Below are 20,913 nucleotides of genomic sequence, written 5' to 3'. Positions count from 1 at the left end.
TCTATATGCTCTTAGTGGAATCCTTTCTGGCAGCCTGCGAGTCTCTGGCAGGTAAATTCAGGGAGGCCAAACATTAACCTCTCAACATCCAAGCTGCGAGAGCTAGGGGGTCTCAATGTTGGGATGCAACAAAATGCCCTGCCCTTATGTGATCAGCACTGGCAAACATACTCCTGCCTTATAGAACTTCAATGGATAGATCAAACAGAATTAGGAACTATATCTGCTTCAGCCAATAGGGGGGCTATGAGAATCAGGGCTCCACAGTCTTGCCAGAGTTTCAGAATGGTCTTCACTATGAGAGAAATAGGAGGCAGCACGTACAGATGATTCTCTCCCCCCCCCCCCCCCCCCCCTAAAATGAAGGTAGGCATCCAAGGCTACTTTGCCATGTGCCCCTATCTTGGAGCAAAACAGAGAACTTTCCTGTTGAAAGGATATTGTCCTTGCAGTCAGGTGTGGCCCTGAAAAACATCCTATGCAAAGTGGTTCATTTCCACACTGACAGTCTCCCAACAACAACAAAAGTACCTTTTCCTTTCCTGCTTGATTATGTAATACGTTGTACAACCTGGTTGTCTGTTTGCACTAGCATAAGATTGTTAGATAATTGAACTCTGAAAACTTTTAGAGCATGCCATACTGCTCTTAGCTCTAGGAAATTTATTTCTTGAGAAAACCCATTAACCTTTGGTGTGGTGCCCTTCCAGATGAGTCCCTCAGCCCAGTTTGGATGCCTGTCTTAGAATTACTTGAATTTGCAGATTTTAGAAGGCAATTCTTTTTGCCACAGTGGAACAATTAATTCACCAAGACAGCGAGTGCCATCAGATATCACATCCTGGAAATTTCCTGTGGTCCAATATAAAGATCCATTGAGCCTACCATCAAATCAGCATGAACTGCTGGGCCATTTAATGTAACATTTGTCCAAGTGATGCCTGCTGACTTTCCTGAATTCCATCCCCCAATTGGTTTCAATATGGATTAACCCTAACAACTCTGGCACTCAAATGGTTGAGTGAACTTAGCTTTCCACTCCTTCTCAAGCTGCATGCTTTATCAGTCAATCATCCAAATAGGAAAACACAGCCACATCTCAGTCTGTATAGATACCCTGCTACAAAAGTGTTTTACCTAACATCACAGGTCAAAAAGGCAGAATGCAGTACTGGTAGTGGTCTTTTCCTATGACCAAAATCTATCTGTATCCAAGGAATACTGCCAATACCCTCTGAAGAAGTGGCATGAGAAAGCCTAAGGAAACAATTCTGAACTTTTATTTGGAGAGATGTTTGTTCAGGGCCAGAATCCTCCCATCCTATGACTAGGAAACACTTAGAAATAAAACCCCTTTTTGTAACTGGGTCTCACTACTTTATTCTTTTCCAAGAACTTGTGTTAGTGTAAATAGGGTGAATGGGAGTAATTCTCAGATGTTTGTCTTGACTAGTAGTACTTGGAAGGGCTGCCCTTTATCACCTTTGCTATTTGCCTTGGTGATGGAGCCTCTGGCTTTTTCTATTCGGGGGAATCCTGATATCAAGGTTATAGGAGTGGGTGGCATAGACTACGAAGTGAGTCTTTTTATTGATGTTGTCTTGTCTTTACTGTAATGGGGCCAGCTTTATGATGATTTTTTTTTTCTGCTATGGCCAGAGACTAATCTCCCAAAGTCTCACCACTATGCTTATTTACAGTTGGCACATTTTTGTCCAGTAAAAAAATATATGTCTTGATTGGTGGGCAATTTTACTTTTTTGGAGGATGTGCAAGATCCACAAAGTTTTTGGTGAGTATACTATGCTTACCTCAGGGACCTTGGGTCTCCAGATCTTTCTCACAGGCCCAAGTGGGAACTTGGGGGTGAAATGATTCAGAGGAATGGGATTTTATGGAATAGGCTTGCTACTGTGGCTATCGTATCTAATGTAAAAAAAAAATGTAAAAAGTTTACATAGATGTATCTAACTCCAGTAAGACTATGCCAACAGAGGACTGGCATTAGCATACCAGTGGCTGTGTGGTGGCTCTCCTGGAACTATGGGTCACATTTGGTAGTCCTGTCCGACGGCTGTTACATTTTGAAGAGAATTACTGGGTTGAAGATTCCCTGGGACCCTGGCATATTTTTACTTTACAGGACCATTCCATGCCTATTTTAAGTTTAGACTAACGTAATTTTTTTTTTTTTTTTTACAGGCGTGTAAGTTGACTTTGGCTGCTGCATGGAAGGACTCTGGGATACCATCTATTCGTCTGTGGCATCTTAAATTGTATCATCATATCTATAAAATGGAAAAGTTGACTGCTGAAGGTGTGTGTTAGAAAACGGAAGAGGAATGCGTATCCTGACCTTTCTGGGATGACTGGGGTCTTTCATCTGGCTTTTTGGGGAAGGGTGGAGTTTGTTGTTGGAGGGAAGGGGTTGTGTTCTTATTTGGGAGGAGAAAAGTGAAAAATTGTAAAATTAGAAATTTATCCAAATGCTTTATTTGCTTGCTTTTGTATGATGTTTCATGCCTTTGGTTTGTTGCTACATTTAATAAAGTTTATTTTTTATTTTGAAAGAAAGAAAATCCCCGCCTCCTTCCTGCGGTGGTTGAGCCCTTTCCACACTGGCCTGTGAGGCGGCAGCATTCCTTTCTAAATACTTTCTGATCCTGAGAGCATAATCTCAAATGCACTCAGTGGGCAATCTGAAGGTTGGTCCACTATTGAAGGCAGCATCCCATCCAGATAATTTTCAGAACTCACTTATCTGAGATTATATGGTACCATTCCTTCTGCAAAAAAAGTTTAGCCCCCAATCCACAGACAAAGTAATCTGGAATGAATAAAGGTACTCAAGGTTTTTTGTTTTTTTTTTTTAAAGCTATTTCTTGTGGAACCAATCAAAACTTCATCTCTGTTTTGGCTGCATGGCAGGCTGGGACTTTTGGGCCCTGTCTTGGATGAGATCAAGAACCTTGTCTAGAGTGAAAGGGCGGAGAATATTTAAGCCTAAGAGAGTAAATCTCCTGCACCATGTCTCCAAAGAGATTCCATGACACATCAGCGAGCTTTTCTTGCATACCTAGTCTTAGGTCTAAGGCCATCAGCCAGGCATCTGCAGGTGCCTATACCCACAATTGAAGTTTCTTGATGCTGTATTGAAAGCTAGGTCTCATTTTCCACCTTTTCCTTGGTTACTTAGCAAGTGGAGTTCTTTGGCCTTCTCCCTAGAGTGTGTCAATGAATTCCGCAACACTGTGAACAATGTTCTTCAAGTACATGCCCATAAAGTGCTCCCAGAATGCCATGCATGACAAGCATAGCATTATGAAAGTTCCCCCCCCCCCCCCACAAAAAAAAAAAATTCCAATGTCCAAGCCTCCCTCTGAGAGGGCATCAAGGAGTGATTTTTCGAATTTTTGGCTCTTAAAGAGTGAATCTGACCACCAAAGAACAGTGAGGAAGCTGTTGCTTCTCAAATCCCAGAGTCTCCTGGACACTCTATATAAGTCAACCTCTATTAATAAGATACTGTGTGGAAGGTTTCCCACATTTTTTTTTTTTGTTGCATTTGTACCCCGCGCTTTCCCACTCATGGCAGGCTCAATGCGGCTTACATCTGTACAACCTTCAGGCATTGTCACAGCTTCTGGGAATGAGGGTCATGGAATTGTAGAATCTCTGATGTTTTTCCTCCTCTGTCTCTAAATGAAATGGGACATGAGAGCCATTTCCCAAACAAAAATCAATGAAAGAGCTCCTCCGGTGGGGTATCTCTCTCTTATACAGTGAGGAGGGTTCTGAAGAGAGACCTGTGGACCACCTTCTCTGAGAAGGCTTCTCATTCATCAGAATTCTAAGAGTGCTCTCTCGCTCAGACTCACAGAAGAAAGAGTTAGTGATATCTGCCTCTCCAACTGTCTTGCACTACCAACTGTTGGATCAGGCCTTCAAACGGTTATCAAGAGACCAAAGATTCCTGATGCTAAGTTTCCCAAAGCACTGGAAATGGACAAAGATATAGCAGACCAACTCTGAGCCCCCAGTATCAAAGTGTCTTTCAGGAAAAGCATGGGTCTCGAGTATCAACTGGACTGCATCTTTCTTCGACGTTGACAATGAAGCTTGCAGCATCATGCTAAGCAAGCCCTCTATCCACACCTCAAATTGCTGCCATTGACAAAGGTAAGGGCATTACAGCAGGAGTGTCAACATCTGTCCTAATCACTTATCTGAACCAGGGCCCTGTCACACCCTCATCCTAAGGGTGCTTGATAGAGGTATGTCAAGACCTCTCAGCTTCAACCCAATGTCCTACACTGTACTCTCAGTACCAATGGAGGACAAATCCTTCCTCTCCTTTGGACAAGGACTGGATGATGACTGCTCTCAATAGGCTCTACAGATGCTCAATGTCAAGGGTGATTGAGACACTCTTGATGTCAATGCAACCCCAGCATCAGATGGAGCTCCTGAACTCAAGGAGGCTGGTGCTTCCAATGTCATGTCAATGGACCAGTCTCGCTGATGAAAAGCTTTTCACGCTGCTTTTCTCTGCCATGAATCCCTGTGACATCTGTGAAAAGATACACAGAGGGATCATGCTCTGGTCCCAAGCACTGCAGCTGTTACAATTGTATCTGTGATGGATATGATCCTGTTGTACTGAACACCCCTTGAAGCTGCTGGGGATCTTCACTTGATGGTGACAAAAGATTCCCCAGCCAGGAGATTAAGGTGTATAAGCAGCCTGGAACAAGCTAGCATAAAAGGAAAAAAGTCAAATAAAGGTAAAAAAAAAAAAAAAAAAAACTTCACAAACCCCGAGGAAACAAGGAGACATGAAAAAGGTAAAGCCACACAACACCAACAGGACTTACGGACAAAAATGGCTAAAATTGCATGATTTGAGTGCCAAGGCAACCAACTCAAAAAAAACAAACAAAAAAAAAAGTCTAATCAGCTCCGCATGAGACACTTAGGAGGTCCTATGCAATGGCAGAAGGTAAAACAAATGCATGCATAGTAGGCCTGCTCAAAAGCAAATGGAAGGTTGCTAGAGTAGTACTTTTCATGCTGGGCTCTGTCTGCAACACCACCCATGAGAGAGGTGTTATCAGTCAGTCCTGCTTGTCCTCACAAAACTGTTAGGGAAAAGTAGTTGCCACTATCACTTTTCCTGTCAAAGTATGGAACTCAGGGACTCAGTGTTAATAGGACACAAGAGCCAAAGGTTTTGCAACTGAAATTGTGTTTTTAACATAATATGACATAATGCACTGAACATTTTCTTACACCAGCCTGGGGTATGTACATCTTCCAGATGCTCCTCACAGAGGTATGTTTTCCAGAAGCAGCTTCCTTCCTTCCTCGTAATCATCTTCATCCACATTGACCAAGAGCCGAATAGCCTCCTGTCCTACAGCCTCCTTCAGGGAGTCTGTGATGAAGACACCCTTTAGGGCTTCCAACAGCGAGCCATTCATATAGTCATTCCAGAAAGCATCCAAATAGGACAGCTCAGAGAACTTAATGTCACAGATGATGGAACCCAGGTCCCGAGACTTCAGCATGGTAGTGGACTGGCTGAACACATCAAACTGCTTCTCTAATGCATTCTGCTTGGTGGAAAGCACAAACCGACGCAGTACTGGCTCATGCTCGCAGTATTCTGCCCGGACTCGCAGCCGAATACCTGATGAAGAGAAAGGGAAGGGAAGAGGAAGAGGGAACAAGAAAAAAAAAAAAAAGAGGGGGGAAGAAAAAAAGATTAAAGCATTAATAAAAAAAATCTTCAAATGTTACGCAACAGAAATTAAACAGACCTGGTCATGCATTTTACAACAGATATCCCTCTTTTATATTAAATATACGAGAGATTCTGTTTGAAAGATGTTTTAACAGTGTGTATGAAGCTTCAGTGTTCACCACTTTGTAGTCCTCTAGGAAGAGGTTGTCTACAAATATGAAAATAATTTCTAATTATCCTTCAGTGAACTTTTAATAGTTATGTTAGAAATAATGCCCCAGGCTTATATGCCAATTAGTACAGTGCAGGCTTTAGAGGGGAAGCATTTGTGCTCCTAGGCTGAAAAGGAAAAATCCAAGGCCCACAGAAAGTGCTACGGAATAATCCAGAGCAGCATTATTTGAAAATATGTACTGCACAAAGAAAAATCTGCACTATGAGCCCTCTTCCATCTCACCAGTTAAGATGTCATTATTTTACAAAGAAAGAAAACTAGTGGACCCTGACCTATATGATTTTTCTAACTATACATTTATATTATAAAACAAAAGATGTGATTTGATATGTTACATACGCTTAATAATGGTCAAGAACTTTTCCTCTTTATTTCTTTCTTTTCTTGTGGATCATCGACCTGTGGAAGCATCAACTTAGAGTGCAATCATATCCCTGCCCCCCATCCCTCCCCATATCAAACAAGGCTCTGGAGGAGAATGTGCTCTTGCACTTAATAGTCATATTACATACATATCAATCCTGTTTTGAGGCTCTGTTCTATGTATGTTCTAACTTGCATACATTGAAACAACTCCAACCCATGAATATTGTTTTAGGATGCAAGTTAAAACATTCTTCCCACTACCACATAAAAAAAAGGGTGAAGTTTTTCTTTGTTTTTATGTATGATGCTACCAGCCAAAATTACTCTAACAGTAAATGTAATCTGTCACATGTTCTGTGGTTGAAGGATCAAGGACTGGAGGAAGAAAATCTAATCTCCACCCCTCCTCCTCCAACCAAGAAGGCAAACAGTTTTCAGTCAATGTTTTAGGAGAACAAATGACTCATGTATGGAGTGTAGACAACTCAGTCATGACCTTGCAAAATGGACTTCCAACTTGGTCCTGTTTTCTGGCTTCCATGAAGCAAAGCACTGATGTGATATGGATAAACTGGAAAATACAACTCGGCCATCTCTTCTCCTCTCCTTAAGGCACTATGAAACATCTGCTTCCTGCAACTGAACAGTTTTTCAGTTGGAGGATACAGTGGAGAAAAAGAAGCAACAAGAGGAGAATGAAGACAGCTTAGCCTCATTTCTGGAAAACCAGCCTTTTGGACTCCAAGGGCCATCACATATTCTCCACATCACTCTATCATGATCAGCATCCAGCCCTGGTCTGCACTCCTCCCCCCAAATGCACAGGTCAATTACAAAAGGCATAAACTTTTCAGAACAATGGTGTTTCATTTATCATAGCAAAGAAATGCTCATCCCATTAACTCTAAGATAGCAGACACCATCTCAGACACATTTAGGAATGCAGGTGAATCAGTTAGAAATTTTTTCCCCAGATTACAATCAAGTTTCCTATAGTCACTGTGAAGCCTGGCTCATGACTGAATTTTTACAGTCTATTAGAACACCATAAGCCAGAAATGCTGGGAGATTGCTCTCATCCTTCCACATTTAGAGCAGGAGTATGTATCATACAACTCTTCTCCTAGAAAAAGGAGAGAAACCATAACTCCTGCATTTACAGTTTAACACTTTCAGATACATAATCCAGGCACTAACCCCTTTGCACCGATGGTTTTGAATTGACTTTGAGCATTATTTAGGTTGAAAAGAGTAAATTTAAATCTTAAAAGGCTTAAAAGTCTGTGATCCAAATAGGATAGATACACAATCCATTTAAGTCTCCACCGGGAAACCAAAAATTTGTACGATATTAATATGTAAATTTGCCCTGGGAAGCACTGACACATGCCTCCCGCATTCTTGAAAGTTAAATCAAAATAGCAATAAGACTCCAAAGAATAAGCCACAGAACCAAATTTGGGGAGGAATTATCCCATTACAGAGCTAGTACAGAATGCCTCAAATAAATATGTCACACCTTTTTCACCCCTCTAAATCTTACAACAGAACACCATCAATCCAAGCACAGATGGGAGCTCCCTCACAACAGTGCACAGATTATAAAGTGACCTAGACCATATATGTAGCATATTAGTTCTTGTTTCCAGTCAAGGAGCAGCAGAATCAGATTGATCAGGTAAAGCAGTTGTACTAGTTACATTGTTTAACATGGCAACATTTTTGCTTTTTCCTCTGGGCCTGTCCAATTTGGTCTGATGTATCCCTTATACTTTTTGAAACATCCCCCCTTCCCCTTCCAGGTCAGGTCATTAACCTTTTTGCACTAAATGTATACTTTGCATGTAAGATCAACATGGGGTTGCTGAAGATTAGCACAGCCATACCCAGATTTTACAGACATTCTTCAGTGGCAGCTGCCACACCTTGCAAACACTTAGCCCACCCCAGGAATAAAAATTAGGTATTCAAATAGAAGTCAGGCAATTTATTGTAACTTTGCTTGCTTTAATTGGCAACTAATTTGCCTTTTGCTAGTACTGCTGCTTTCACTTGACATGCTTCTCTTGGAAATTTTATGGTTTTGTGAAGGCCTGCAGTGCCTATTCCCAGTTATTACTTGAAGAAAGCTGCTCTGGCAGTGCAACAGCCAGAGCCGAGAGGAAGCCCAATAAACAGGGCCTCTCTTTTCACTTTATACTAAGATGGCAAGGTAGCACTACTTTCTGGTGTTTGTTTCCATCCCCCCCCCGCCCCCAAAGAGCAACTTTCAAATAAGGGATGCAGACACAAAAATAAAAGAACAACCTTGTGTTTTTATAATCCCAAGTTTACCAGTGTCTGTTACTGCAACAGCTTGTCTGTGCGGCTACTTATGCTTTTTTCCATTGTCGATCTTAACTGTGGACCGAGAGAAACAGGTTGAACTTTTAGCACACAGTACATTTCGCAGCAGCAAAATAAAAATCACTGATACTGAACAATAAAGGACTTAAAAAAAAAAACAAAAAAAAAAAAAATCAAAGAACATTTCCTTTCAATGGATGAAACAAAAATAGGCAAGGCCTCTCTGAAATGCTGCAGATATCAGAAATTTACAGAAATGACAAGAGGAGGGAAGGCAGCATGTGAAGGAGGAATGGGGCGGGCAGCACTGTGAAGGAGAAAGGATTCAAGGAGATTGATTTTTGTGTGGAGGGCATTGAATAGTGTACTCATTCTGAAGAGATACTAGAATTTTCTTTTATCTTTCAACGTGGTGTGGTTAAGTACAATAACCAATTAATGCGATCTTCACATCAAGCTGTTTAACAAAACAGAGCAAATTCCTTACAAACAAGTTGAGGCACAAACCAAAAGCTTTGGGTCTGTGCACTGTTTCTCAATGCTAAATGTGTAAGTCACATTTTCAATTATTCTGTATCCATTTCTATCTTTTTAGTATGGAAATAGCCTTAAGAAAACCAAAATTTAGATATATAGAACCGACAAATATGAACAAAATTCAAGATTCCCATTAACTTGAATTGCATAGCTGTTGGAAAGCTTAAGTCCTACATTTAAATCATGACAGGAGCTTAAGATAATCTTAATGGCACTTGGAAACTGCTTACTGTGCAGCACAATTTTACAAGAACCCAGGTACTGGTCTAAAGGCTCCATGCAAGTAGGGAAAGAAGGGGGAAATGAATACCATACTTTTACGTATATAAATGCACGCGTTATATACATTTTTTTTACAAACTGCACCTACCCCCCTACAAGTTATATGCATGAGCATGCTTATACCAGTGTATTTTTACTAAGACATGCTAAGTGCAAAATTAACACAATTGCTAAGGACTTTTCGTTTTAGGGCTTTTGCAGGCTTCATACAATACATGTGAAAACCTAAAACGAAAAGCCCTTAGACTGTTATTTTGCAATTAGAGTGCTTTAGAAAAATAAAACTGGTACAGCACACATTGAGTTTATTCTGTATTATATGTGCAAAAATACAGGGATTTTTGGCACAGTAGCAACTAAAGGCATACTGCAAACACACGGATTGTGATATGATTTCTAATATCTGCAGCACTAAGAAATTCTTCCTTACATATTAAATATGGAAATATTTAAGCACCATCATTATCAAGAAGTAGATTCAATGCTGCAGAAAGCACACGCCAACCTTTAAACAGGCATTCTAGAGGGTTTTAGTCTCTAGTCAGGAAATAAACTTCAGCCTCAAGATTAATCTGGCTGCCTGGATTCAGTAGCCAAACAAACAAGGCCCTTTAATTAGGCAGGCTTCCTCAAACTTTGCTCTGACTGCAGCTTGCGCTGCAACCATCTAGAGCACTGTCTGAATAGGTTTGCAGGGTCTCTCAAGTAGTTAAATACCCTGCTCTGTCCTGTTAGACACGCCCATTAGTACTTGGCCCAACATGCAACAGACTTCTGGCACTGCTCTTGCCCCTCCCCAGCTCCATGTAACACTATGCTCTCAGACTGTTTTGTAACGCATACATTTACCTTTTCGATTACGCTCGTGTGAGAATGTTCTGTAAGAGTCTTTGTGAGACTTTGTCTCAATAATCATCAACCTTTGCTCCAGTACACCTGGAATTTAAATGCTGGTTTGAGAGACAAGGTCAACAGCAACATCAATGATCAACAAGTTTCAGTGGCTTGAGAATGTACCAAACTCAAAAGTTTCAAAATTTTAGTAGGTTTGTGAAAGAGAACTATTGATATTTTACTTTGCAACAAAAACAGCTGGAGATACTACTTCAGCTAATGGGAAAATGGAAAATAAAAGTTACATTGGAGGTAAAATGTTCTTACTGTGTCTTTGAACCTACCAGAGGCTGTTTTGGAGGAGTATTTGACACTCAGAATAATAATATTTTTTTGAACATCTGAAAGAGATTCTTCTTTAGAGCTCATTTGCCTGCAAATTGTTGAGAGGAGAAGTTTTCTTTAACATAAGCATCAGTCAGACAATACCAGGTTATTACAGAGCGTGTCACCAGCACAGTTTTTTGTGCCATTCTTGCATGAAATGGGTGCTTGGAACATCTATACTTTCATTTTTGAAATGCACAAGGAAGCCCTCATCTAAAATAGCAGATAACACTGGTCTTTGAGGCAGCAAATGTAGCTCAAAGGAGAAATGACTTACCTGATAATTTTCTTTCCTTTAACCACAGCAGATGAATCCAGAGACGTGGGTTGTGATCATCTACCAGCAGGTGCAGATAGAGAACATTGAACTCTGTCTTTAGGACAATATGCTCCTTCATTAGTCAATATTTCTCATAACAAGCAGAAAGAATAAAAGAGGCATAATAGATCCCCTTCCTCACAGAGAAGCCTGAATAGTAGAAAACAGCAAAAAAAACACCAAAATGAGTCATTACCCTAAACAGAAATTAAACCATGAGAACAGAACACTGAAGGGGGTGGGTTTCTAGTTTCATCTCCTGCGATTAAAGGAAAGAAAATTATAATGTAAGTCATAATTTCTCCTTCCTTAGCACCTGCAGCAGATGAATCCAGAGACTTGTGGAATGTAGCAAAGCAGTCCTCATGTAGGGTGGGAATCTGAAACTCCTGTAGAGAACACCGAACGGCTGAAAGAAGAGTCTGCAATGAAGACCAAGTAACTGCTTTACATATGCCTTTGAGGGGAAAAACTCTCCCAATTCTGCCCAAGAAATCACTAGGACCTAGCACAATGTGCTCAAGCTGGCAGCTGCTTGCCAGAAAGAAGGTATGAAGAAATAGCCTCCTTAATCGTGTGAGAAATAGTCGCCTTAAATGCTGCAGGTCCCACGACTCAGCCCCAAAAAATAACAACAAAACAAATGTTTGAACCGCCTGAGAACATTGGTAGCTTGCAAATACCAAAGAAGCACTCGACAAACATCAAAGCAATGGAGCAAGTGAAAATCTGTCCTGCAATCCCCTTCCTTAAAAGAGGGCAGAAGGTTCCAATCAAGACAAGGACAACAAAGAAGTCTAAGACAATCAGGCCCTAACCACAGCTGGATGAGAAGTGAATGAGGAATCCAGAATGCAACCTCGATAACAGGCAAGAGCCACCACTTAAACCTTAAAGAGTTGTAAGCGAGACCTTTCTAAAGGCCATCCTTGCAAAGGCCCAAAACAGAGGCCACGCCCATTCGGAGCACATTTCAAAACTTGTCAGACACGAGCATACATGGCTAAAATTGAGCGTTTTCTTGCCAGAAAGTTGCAATGATATTGCCAGCATATCCTTTTCTTCTCCATTTCAGCCTCTCAAGAGCCAGGTTGTAAGACCAAACGGGACCCTGACAGAGAAGTCAGTGACTCAAAGGACACCAAACAGTTTGCCTATCAGACAATGAATCAAGCCCACATACCCTGACCTCCTGGGCCAAACCAAATGACCAATCCCCGATGAAAAAGGACTCTGAAGTCCTCATCCTATTAGAGGCCACGGTGGGAACACACAGCTGGGCTCACTCCAGCCAAGACTGAAGAGCATCTATGCCTTCTGAACCAACCGAAGAACCTGAAAACTCTGACAGTGTGATGTGTGACCATGAGATGTGATGTGTCACCATGAGATCTATTAGAGGAGTGCTCCACCTCAGAGTTACCAGCTGAAAGGTGTCCAGCGTCAGCTCCCATTCTGTTGGGTCCAGGGAGTTACTGCTGCACAAACCCGCTTGCCCATTGAGAGTTTCCACTAGGTGGGTGGCTGAAAACTGCTGCAAATGCCTTTCTGCCCAATGAAACAGAAGGCACACTTCTGTTGCCAAAGGAAAACATTGTGTGCCGCCCTGCCTGTTGATAGAACCCAAGCTGGTTTGCCCTCCAGAAGAGATTGAAAGGCTTGAAGGGAGACCGAGCATTGCCAAGCGGCTCCATAGATCTCGAGCACAGAGTGTTGAAGACGATGGGCTCCTCATCCTGTCTGGCTGGTACCTGTGATTCCAGTTATTTAAAAAGGATATGCCAGAGACGCACCTTGGAGGAGCTCGATCAGTTGAAGCCACTCCAATATACTGTGCTTCGCCAGACGTCTCCACATGAGGCACTAAATGTAGTTCTGAGAAACCAGTGACCACCAAGACAAGAAAGATTGCTGGAGCAGATGCATGGGAGCTCCAGGCCAAGACACCACCACCAAGGACACTGCTGTAGAGCCCAGCACCTGAACATAATCCCAAGCTCTGGCATTCGGAATTCACAAGCAGCTGCAAGTTTATTCTCAAAGCTTGCAAGTCTTCTCCATTCTGGGAAAGACACCTGCCCTGAGTCACACTGCCACATATTCCACAGTCTGTGTAGGGACCAGATGACTCTTGTGCAGATTGATAAACCAACCTTGAGACTGCAAAAGTGCCACGACCTGGGTAGTCATTTGACAACTCAACCCTGAGACTGCAAAAGTGCCATGACCTGGGTAGTCACTTGACAACTCACCTGCTCAGACAAGGCCCTGATCAGCCAGTCATCCAGACAGGGATGCACTCCGATTCCCTCTTTTCTCAGGAAGACAGCTACCACCACTACAACCTTGGGAAAGGTTCTGGGCACTGTAGCTAAACCAAACAGCATAGCTTGAAACTGAGATGCCCCAGACTTGCAAGGCAAAGAAGACACCAGTGCAAGGGCTAAAGAGCAACAGGCAAGTACACCTTCTTGAGGTCCAGCACCGATAGATACACTCCCGGTGGCACCACTCCAAGGACCGGTTCACTAGGGGAAGATCTGGTTTCGTTACCCAGAGGTCGGGGCCTACTCCAGTGAGGGCTGGGTGTTATGCCTTCCTACCACGTAGGGAATTTTTCTTTTTTTCTGGAGTGAATTGAGAGGACTCTAACTGCCAATTTGTCCTGGCAGGAACAGTGTGTGAGAGCAAATATATTCATTTTTTGTGTTGGGGGAGGGGAGGGGAAGGGAACAGCACCTGTAAAATGCTCCCTGACAGAAAGGCAGACAGATTGAATGAGCTATATTGATACACTAGAAAAATAATCCACTACCCCTGGCTCAGCTTCTGGCTCTGAAGGCCGCACAGCGTGTGCCGTCAGCATGCCCTACCCCATGGCAGACATGTTGGCCTGTCTGACTTACCCAGTCTACCCTGGCCCAGGGCTCCAGTATCTCAGCTGTCCCCAGCCCTCTGGGTGTGTCTAGAGGGAAATTTCCTACTTGGTACTTTACAATGACATTAGCCCCTGACAAAGGGCATGAAATATTATTTGATATTATGTGCTGACAAATGGAGCACTTTTAGAAAGCCTGAGCTGCAGGGGAAGCCAGTGGGGAATACATCCAAACAGGGTGAACAGGCAAAGGGGGGGGGGGGGGGGGGGGGGGGGACCCACACTCCTCAGACAAGGCCTCGCAGGATCAGAGCAAGAGCCGCATACAGTGGCTGTGAAGCCAACCTCTGAGTTCAACCAGGTATGATCCCGAGACTGATCTGGGAGCGGCCGTTGGGCTCGACCACACTGTGCAGACACGGTCAGCAGAGCAGGGAGCTAGGCCAGGGACAGGAGCATGTCAAGAAGACCCCAATATCCCATCCTGCACAGTTATGCCACCCACCACCGGCAGGGTGGTCTTTTTTTTTGGGTGTGCCTGCAGCCACCAAAGAATCAACTTAAGGTAATGTAAGCCTCCTAAACTCGCTCTCAGCAATATAAGGAGTCACTTAACCCTCCATTGCCTCAGGTACAAACTTAGATTGTGAGCCCTCCTGGGACAGAGAAATATCCAGTGTACCTGAATGTAACTCACCTTGAGCTACTACTAAAAAAGGTGTGAGCAAAATCTAAAATAAATAAGGAGAGTTGTGGCCCAGGACACCCTGGGACTGGAAGCTGGATGGTCCACCAAGCTGAAATGAGCTTGTGCATAGCCTCATATACAGGGAACGCTTTAGGTGTCTTCCAGTGCACTAGCCATTCCAGGAGTAGAGAGTGAGGGTTTTTGTGAATTCTGAACCATGAACATTCAGAGCCTGCAGAGCCTTAGCTATAAAAGGAAGTTAATTCCTCCTCGGAGAAAAAAAAATGTTAACGGCTGAACATCTTCCTCATCAGCCAGAATCTCTCCCTCCTCAATTCCTTCAGAAAAACAGAAGATAAAAGAAGCTGCTGCCAAGCATGATTTGGACTGAGGGGAAGATGGAGGAGCCAAGAATCTGCCACAGAAAGAGGTTCCAAATGTCTCCCTTCACTCACAGAATCCACGTGCAGAGGCTAAGAAGCTTACAAAGAACCCAGAAACCTTCAACTCCCGCTGAGACAGGTAGAAGAATGTGTATGCTAAGGAGATCTCTGCAAAATATTGGCTTTTTTTTCCACTGAAAGAACGCAGTGGGGGGGGGGGGGGGGGGGGGGGGGGGGGGGGGGAGGGGGGGAAAGCACCAGAGGCCCAGAAATCACAATACAATCAGAAATCTTACCAGCACATGTATAAGGTCCAGAAATATGCCCAGCTTGAAAAGGCAACATGGATCACATAGCCACAGGAGCCAAATCATGGCAATTGAAGTGGAGGAGTGGCCCAGTGGTTAAAGCACTGGTCTTGACATCCAGAGGTGGCCAGTTCAAATCCCATTGCTGCTCCTTGTGATCCTGGGCAAGTCACTTAACCCTCCACTGCCTCAGGTATGAACTTAGATTGTGAGCACTCCAGGGACAGAAATACCCAGTGTACCTGAATGTAACTCACTTTCAGCTACTACTGAAAAAGGTGTGAGCAAAATATAAATAAATAAATTTAAAATGGCAGCAGGAGCATGAAAAACCATGTTGGAGAAACGTGGCGTGTTTACATAGTGCGGGAACATGGTTTGCTCACCAAAAAGTTGCTCTGCCAAAATGCACTCGGAACACCCCACTGACATTTCCCCACTGCTGATCTCTGCTTTGAGCAGCACTGACAAGGCTCTGCAGCCATTACAAAGAAAAAGTGAGTCAAACCACAAGTAAGCCTGAAGAGGGAGAAAAATGTAAAGGACTACTGACCAAATCTCTAGGAACAAGTTCTGACTCACCATTTTGGCCCAGGATATACTGGTTACAGTAGTCAACCCCATCCAACACCTAAATAGCCACATAAGCACGCAAAGTTGCTGTAATCCTTTTCCCCCTCTTTTTTTAAAACTCTGTGAGGAAGGAGAATGTGGCTGGATATGGGGGGGGGGGGGGGGGGGGGACCGACCTGGCACCATCATGTGTACCCCTGAAGCTGGCATGCCTTAGCCTAAGAGTCCAAGGCTCAACTGAACCAGGAAACCCATAACAGGAGCCACAACACTGATGAAACCAGGAGCTTGTGACAGATCATCCATTGCCTGCTGGAGATAAGACACACTAACCAAGGTGCATACCATCCTATAGGACAGAGTTCAGTGCTCTCTTTCTCCACCTACTGGTAGATGGTCACAACCCACAAGGGTCTGGGTTTCATCTGCTGCAGTTGCTAAAAAAGGAAATATTACTATCAAAGCTATACACATTTCTCCCTATGACTGTGCAACTGGTAGGGCCAAAATGAAAAAAATAAGTACTTCTGACGTAACAGACATTAACACCTGAAAAGGTACAGTAACTCAAAAGAAGTCAAGGATCTGAAGTTTCAACATATGGTCCACAAAAATCAGATGCCATGATGATGCAAGTGCTTGAAAGGGCTGGATAATGTGGTTAGCTGTTCATTAGCATCTCCAGAAACCAGATGTTCTCTGCAAGCTATTGAGTGTTATGTCTGGCTCCCACTGAGGAAGGGGAAAGGAAAGGGAAAGGCAGCTTCAAACATGAAAATTCAGTACATTCAGACAACCAAAAAAGCCTACTCCACCAGTCAGCTCCTCAGGTATTTAGCAAACCTTCAGATCATCCTTTCTAGTCAATAGCGTAGTGTGGCGGAACAGGCAGTTCCCATGCTTTGTGATTTGTATTGCTGCCCTGACACTTTCTCCCTTCAGGGTATTTCCCTTGGTTGGCCAGCAGGTGGTGTTTGACCTCTTCATTATAGCTGTAACAGAGGTCTGTTTTCTTTTTAGCTACATTCCCCAAAAGGGAAAAGTAACCTGCAATGTCATTGGTCAAACATCCTCAGTGCTCTGTGCCCTGATTGACCCTGAAGCCAAAGACCTAGCACAGAATATGCTAGAACTTCTCAGTCTCATTGGAAGTGTGGAGGGCGTGGACCTCTGTACCAAGGCCCTGTTCAATTCCTATGAGCAGTTTCTTTTTCCTGACCTCCCCAGGTATTAAGGTAGTAAAAAGTGTTCCGCTAAACACCAAATCCTTGTTATTTTACCTGTTCCTGTTTGTTCTACTTTTTAATAAACATTGTTAGCTCTGTTGTCCTGGACTAAGAATCCTGGCAGTTTGAATTCTCAGTCTGTGGATATTTTCTAGGAACTGTGGGACCCCTGGGATTATGGCCCCAGTGTCCCTAGAAACCACCGGGGAAATAACTTGCGGATGGGAGAACTTGTTCAGAGTCAAGCGGGACCCAGTAGCGATGGAGGGATGCCAGTGTAGGGGCACATGCAAAAATCCAGGTGGGCCCGGGCAGTGCTAGGCCAGACCCTTCAGGTGGCCACAGAGTTAACCCTAGGTTCAAGCTAGAGGTAACACTAAGGCATTATGTGACAAGCAGCATAAGATCTATTCAGAAAGAATAAGAAACAGAAAAGCTTATAAAGTCAAAAACTGTTTCAGCTGAACAGGTCCGTTAACCATTACCAACTGTTTGTAACAAGTGTATATTTCAGCTGAACAGTTCCGTTAACCATTACCAACTGTTTGTAACAAGTGTATATTTCAGCTGAACAGGTCCGTTAACCATTACCAACTGTTCGTAACAAGAGTATATTTTCCCCAAGTGTTTTAAAATGTATGCTATAGCACACCCTGTGTTTTGCCATGAAGTGTAAATTGATGCCTCAAAGACAAGCATAGATCTGCAACTTTCATCTCTGGGTTGGCCAAGGAACACTGGGCTGTCAACCCAAGTTTACTCTTAACCAATAATCTTTTACAATTCTGAGGCTAAGAGCAAAAAAGTAAACAAATGAACAAGATAGAGACATAAGCACTGCACCATAGTAAACACTGTACAAAGACTGCAGATTTTCAGAGTCTCTGGACTAATCAGACGAGGTTATTGTTTGTAAGAAAAGCACATGAGAAACCACTTCCAAAAGAGCCACTGTCAAAAAGGCACAAACTGCCTTAAATTAGGTTACTTAGTATCATCCTACTGTGTCTTCCTACACTGCTGAGACTTAAATTTGTACAAAGTATAAAAATGTCTTCTTGAATGGAAGTACAGACCATAAGTATGCAGCAATATTGCGAAAAGGTAACAGGAACACTTAACCCTTCAAAAAGGGGGTGATGGAACACTTACCCCTTTGAAGAGGGGGGTGATGTAAATCACAATTTGTCAATGTGTCAGTGGCCCATAGTATAAACAATGCATCAGATGAAGTGGTATCCAGAAATATGTTTTTTGGTGCTAGTCTTTATCCTTAGTCATATATACTTTCCATTCTAGTATACTCAGAACCCTGCCATCTCCTGAAGGTTTAAAGTACAGCAAATAACCTTTGATCCCAAGCTGGGCCCTCCTGTTATCATGCTCTTATCTATCCCACTTGTTAATAACAGGCTTGCTCTTCTCCAAAGGGAAAATGAACCCCTCTCCAAGAATGTAGATTCCATTGTCTAATGCAGCATTTGTGCTCACAGATGGAGAGCTCAGCCCACTGTTTTGTGTTTAGGGAAACTAATCCAGAATAGAAAACTCTGACTTCTACTACTACTACTATTTAGCATTTCTATAGCGCTACAAGGCATACGCAGCGCTGCACAAACAGAAGAAAGACAGTCCCTGCTCAAAGAGCTTACAATCTGTCATCCCAGGCATACAAAAGAACTATGCTCACAGGTGCAAGACTTTGGGACTCCATTAGGGGCTAATGCAAAAGTACCTTCGTCTGAAGGAGAACAAGCAGCTTGCCTTATAACAATTCTCACAGAAGTGCACAGGGACAACAGAATGCGTTCTCAGACAAATGCTGCAGCTGTTATGCAATTACCTGAAAATGCCTTAACAGTTCTTCAAGTCAAAATATGTGTGAGATGCATCTAACGCCAAGTGCATTTCCTGGTTCTACTGCTTCCCTTCATTTTAAGATTTCTTCTTTTAAAGATCTCACGTCGACAGACAGTGGGACACAACGTGCCAAAAAGCCCAAATATCAAAACTAAACTTCCCAGGCTTAACTCTGCCCCAGAAGTTGGATGCATCAGGCTCAGATATGGCTCTCGGTGCGTCCCTCCAGTAAAGGAGCAGCTTAATGGTTAAAGCAGTAGGCTGGAAGCCAGGGTTCAGAATCTTGCATTTCCCAGCTCCCCTGTGACCATGGGTTAAGTTGTTATACTGCCTCAAGTATAAGATGGACTATATATGACTTCTGGGACATGGAGGTATTTACCCAATTATAACTCACCATGCATTCAAGGTTTGGAAGGGTTCAGAAGTCATCTAAAATCCAAATCCATAGCTATACACCCTTGCTCGCCGATGCTGGTTTGCCTTAATCAATGTACTGTACGCTTTAAGACAGAACTGGGGATGGCTATGTGCTAATAACTTTACTGTGGATACAGAAAGAATCGGTGCAATTTCTTGTGGTTTGTAGTAAAACTGTGGCAGGTTTGGAAAAGTATTGCTGCAAAGGAAGGCTGCAGTGCTACTCCATGACACGAGTCAAATGCAAGGATACCTACCACAAGTCACTTTGCTGTGGCTTGTCTGCTCCTGCTGGGGAGGCGCCACCTTTTTACACCCTCTTCTTTTGTTGCGACATGCCTTCCTTCGGGTCACACGTTTCCTCTTGTTGGAAGCAGAGCCTGTGAATAAGATCATTAAGAATGAAGAGAAGCAGTAACATATTACTATGAACTAATGTCACACCCTAAGCGTAGCACTATTACTGTCTCAGCATGACAGTTCTTTTCATAAAGATATCCAGCTGTATACTATTTAAAATTATTTGCCCCTCAGATGTTCTGGGCACATCTTTAGAGAAAACATATTATACAAGTCAAATAAAGTATAGAGAACTTAGACCTTACCTGCTAATTTTCTTTCCTTTAGACCCTCCAGACCAGTCATGACGCTTGGATTATGCACGCGGAGGCTGAGAATACCTGACTGACCATAGTATATCTATCCTGTGCAAATCCCAACCAGCCAGTATTTAGATAAAGCAGAGAAAGAACAACCCCAGCACCCCGTACTCTGACCAAGAAAAAGACACTATGCTTCCACAGACAGACTGCAACTAGCATACTGACATGCACTATGCGAGAAATCCATGCTTTTTTTTTTTCTCTCTTAAACACTGGTACTAGTAAACAGACCCGCAGCAACCCCCAAAACAAAACACACCAGGAGACCACCACACAAAAAGCCGGGAGGGCTCGACTGATCTGGAGGGTCTAAAGGAAAGAAAAGAGAAGGTAAAGGCCTAATTTCTCCTTCCTCAGCAACCCTCCAGACCGGTCAAGATGCTTGGGAAGAACCAAAGCAGTACCTCCAAACTGAAGGACCCAACAGCTGCCCCAAAACCGGCATCCACTTTCGCATGCACGTCAATCCTATAATGCTCATGAAGGAATGCAATGAAGACCACACAGCCACCCTGCAGATATCCTGCGGAGGAATAAAACTGCTCTCTGTCCAGGAGGCTACCCCCCCCCCCCCCCCCCCACCGAGTGGAATGTGCTTTAAGTGCCGAAGGAACAATGCAACCTTTGAGCAAATACACCAGTGCAATTGCATCCTTCAACCACTGAGCTACAATTGCCTTGGAAGCTGCCACCTCCTTCTGCCCTCCATAGAAGAAGAACAATCAAACCGAGACACGAAACTCCTCTGTCCTCTTCAGATAATGCTGCAATACCCTCTTCACATCCAATTTCGCCAGATGACACTGAACCTTATCTCTCCTATCTCCCAGTACCAGTAAAGAGATAACCTGATTCACATGGAAGTC

The 20,913-nt window shown here is 43.2% G+C and overlaps 1 protein-coding gene across 2 annotated transcripts in view; it reads right to left on the bottom strand.

Annotated features, from left to right (window-relative positions):
• Positions 1-20,913, bottom strand: part of DEDD2 (death effector domain containing 2) — a 76,911-nt gene that overhangs the window by 30,526 nt on the left and 25,472 nt on the right. Inside the window, exons 4-5 of one of the 2 annotated variants that reach the window (XM_030213602.1) lie at positions 19,643-19,765; positions 5,290-5,689 (exon numbers count right to left, since the gene is read on the bottom strand). In XM_030213602.1, coding sequence (XP_030069462.1) covers positions 5,325-5,689; positions 19,643-19,765 — 488 coding nt within the window. In that variant the 3' untranslated portion in view covers positions 5,290-5,324. The remainder of the gene's footprint in view (positions 1-5,289; positions 5,690-19,642; positions 19,766-20,913) is intronic. The other variant, XM_030213603.1, reaches the window with a different exon arrangement.

The sequence above is a fragment of the Microcaecilia unicolor genome, chromosome 8 (assembly GCF_901765095.1).
Source record: "Microcaecilia unicolor chromosome 8, aMicUni1.1, whole genome shotgun sequence".
Classification (NCBI taxonomy): domain Eukaryota; kingdom Metazoa; phylum Chordata; class Amphibia; order Gymnophiona; family Siphonopidae; genus Microcaecilia; species Microcaecilia unicolor.
The sequence above is the reverse complement of the archived record's forward strand: the minus strand, read 5'-3'. Positions and strand labels throughout refer to the sequence as shown.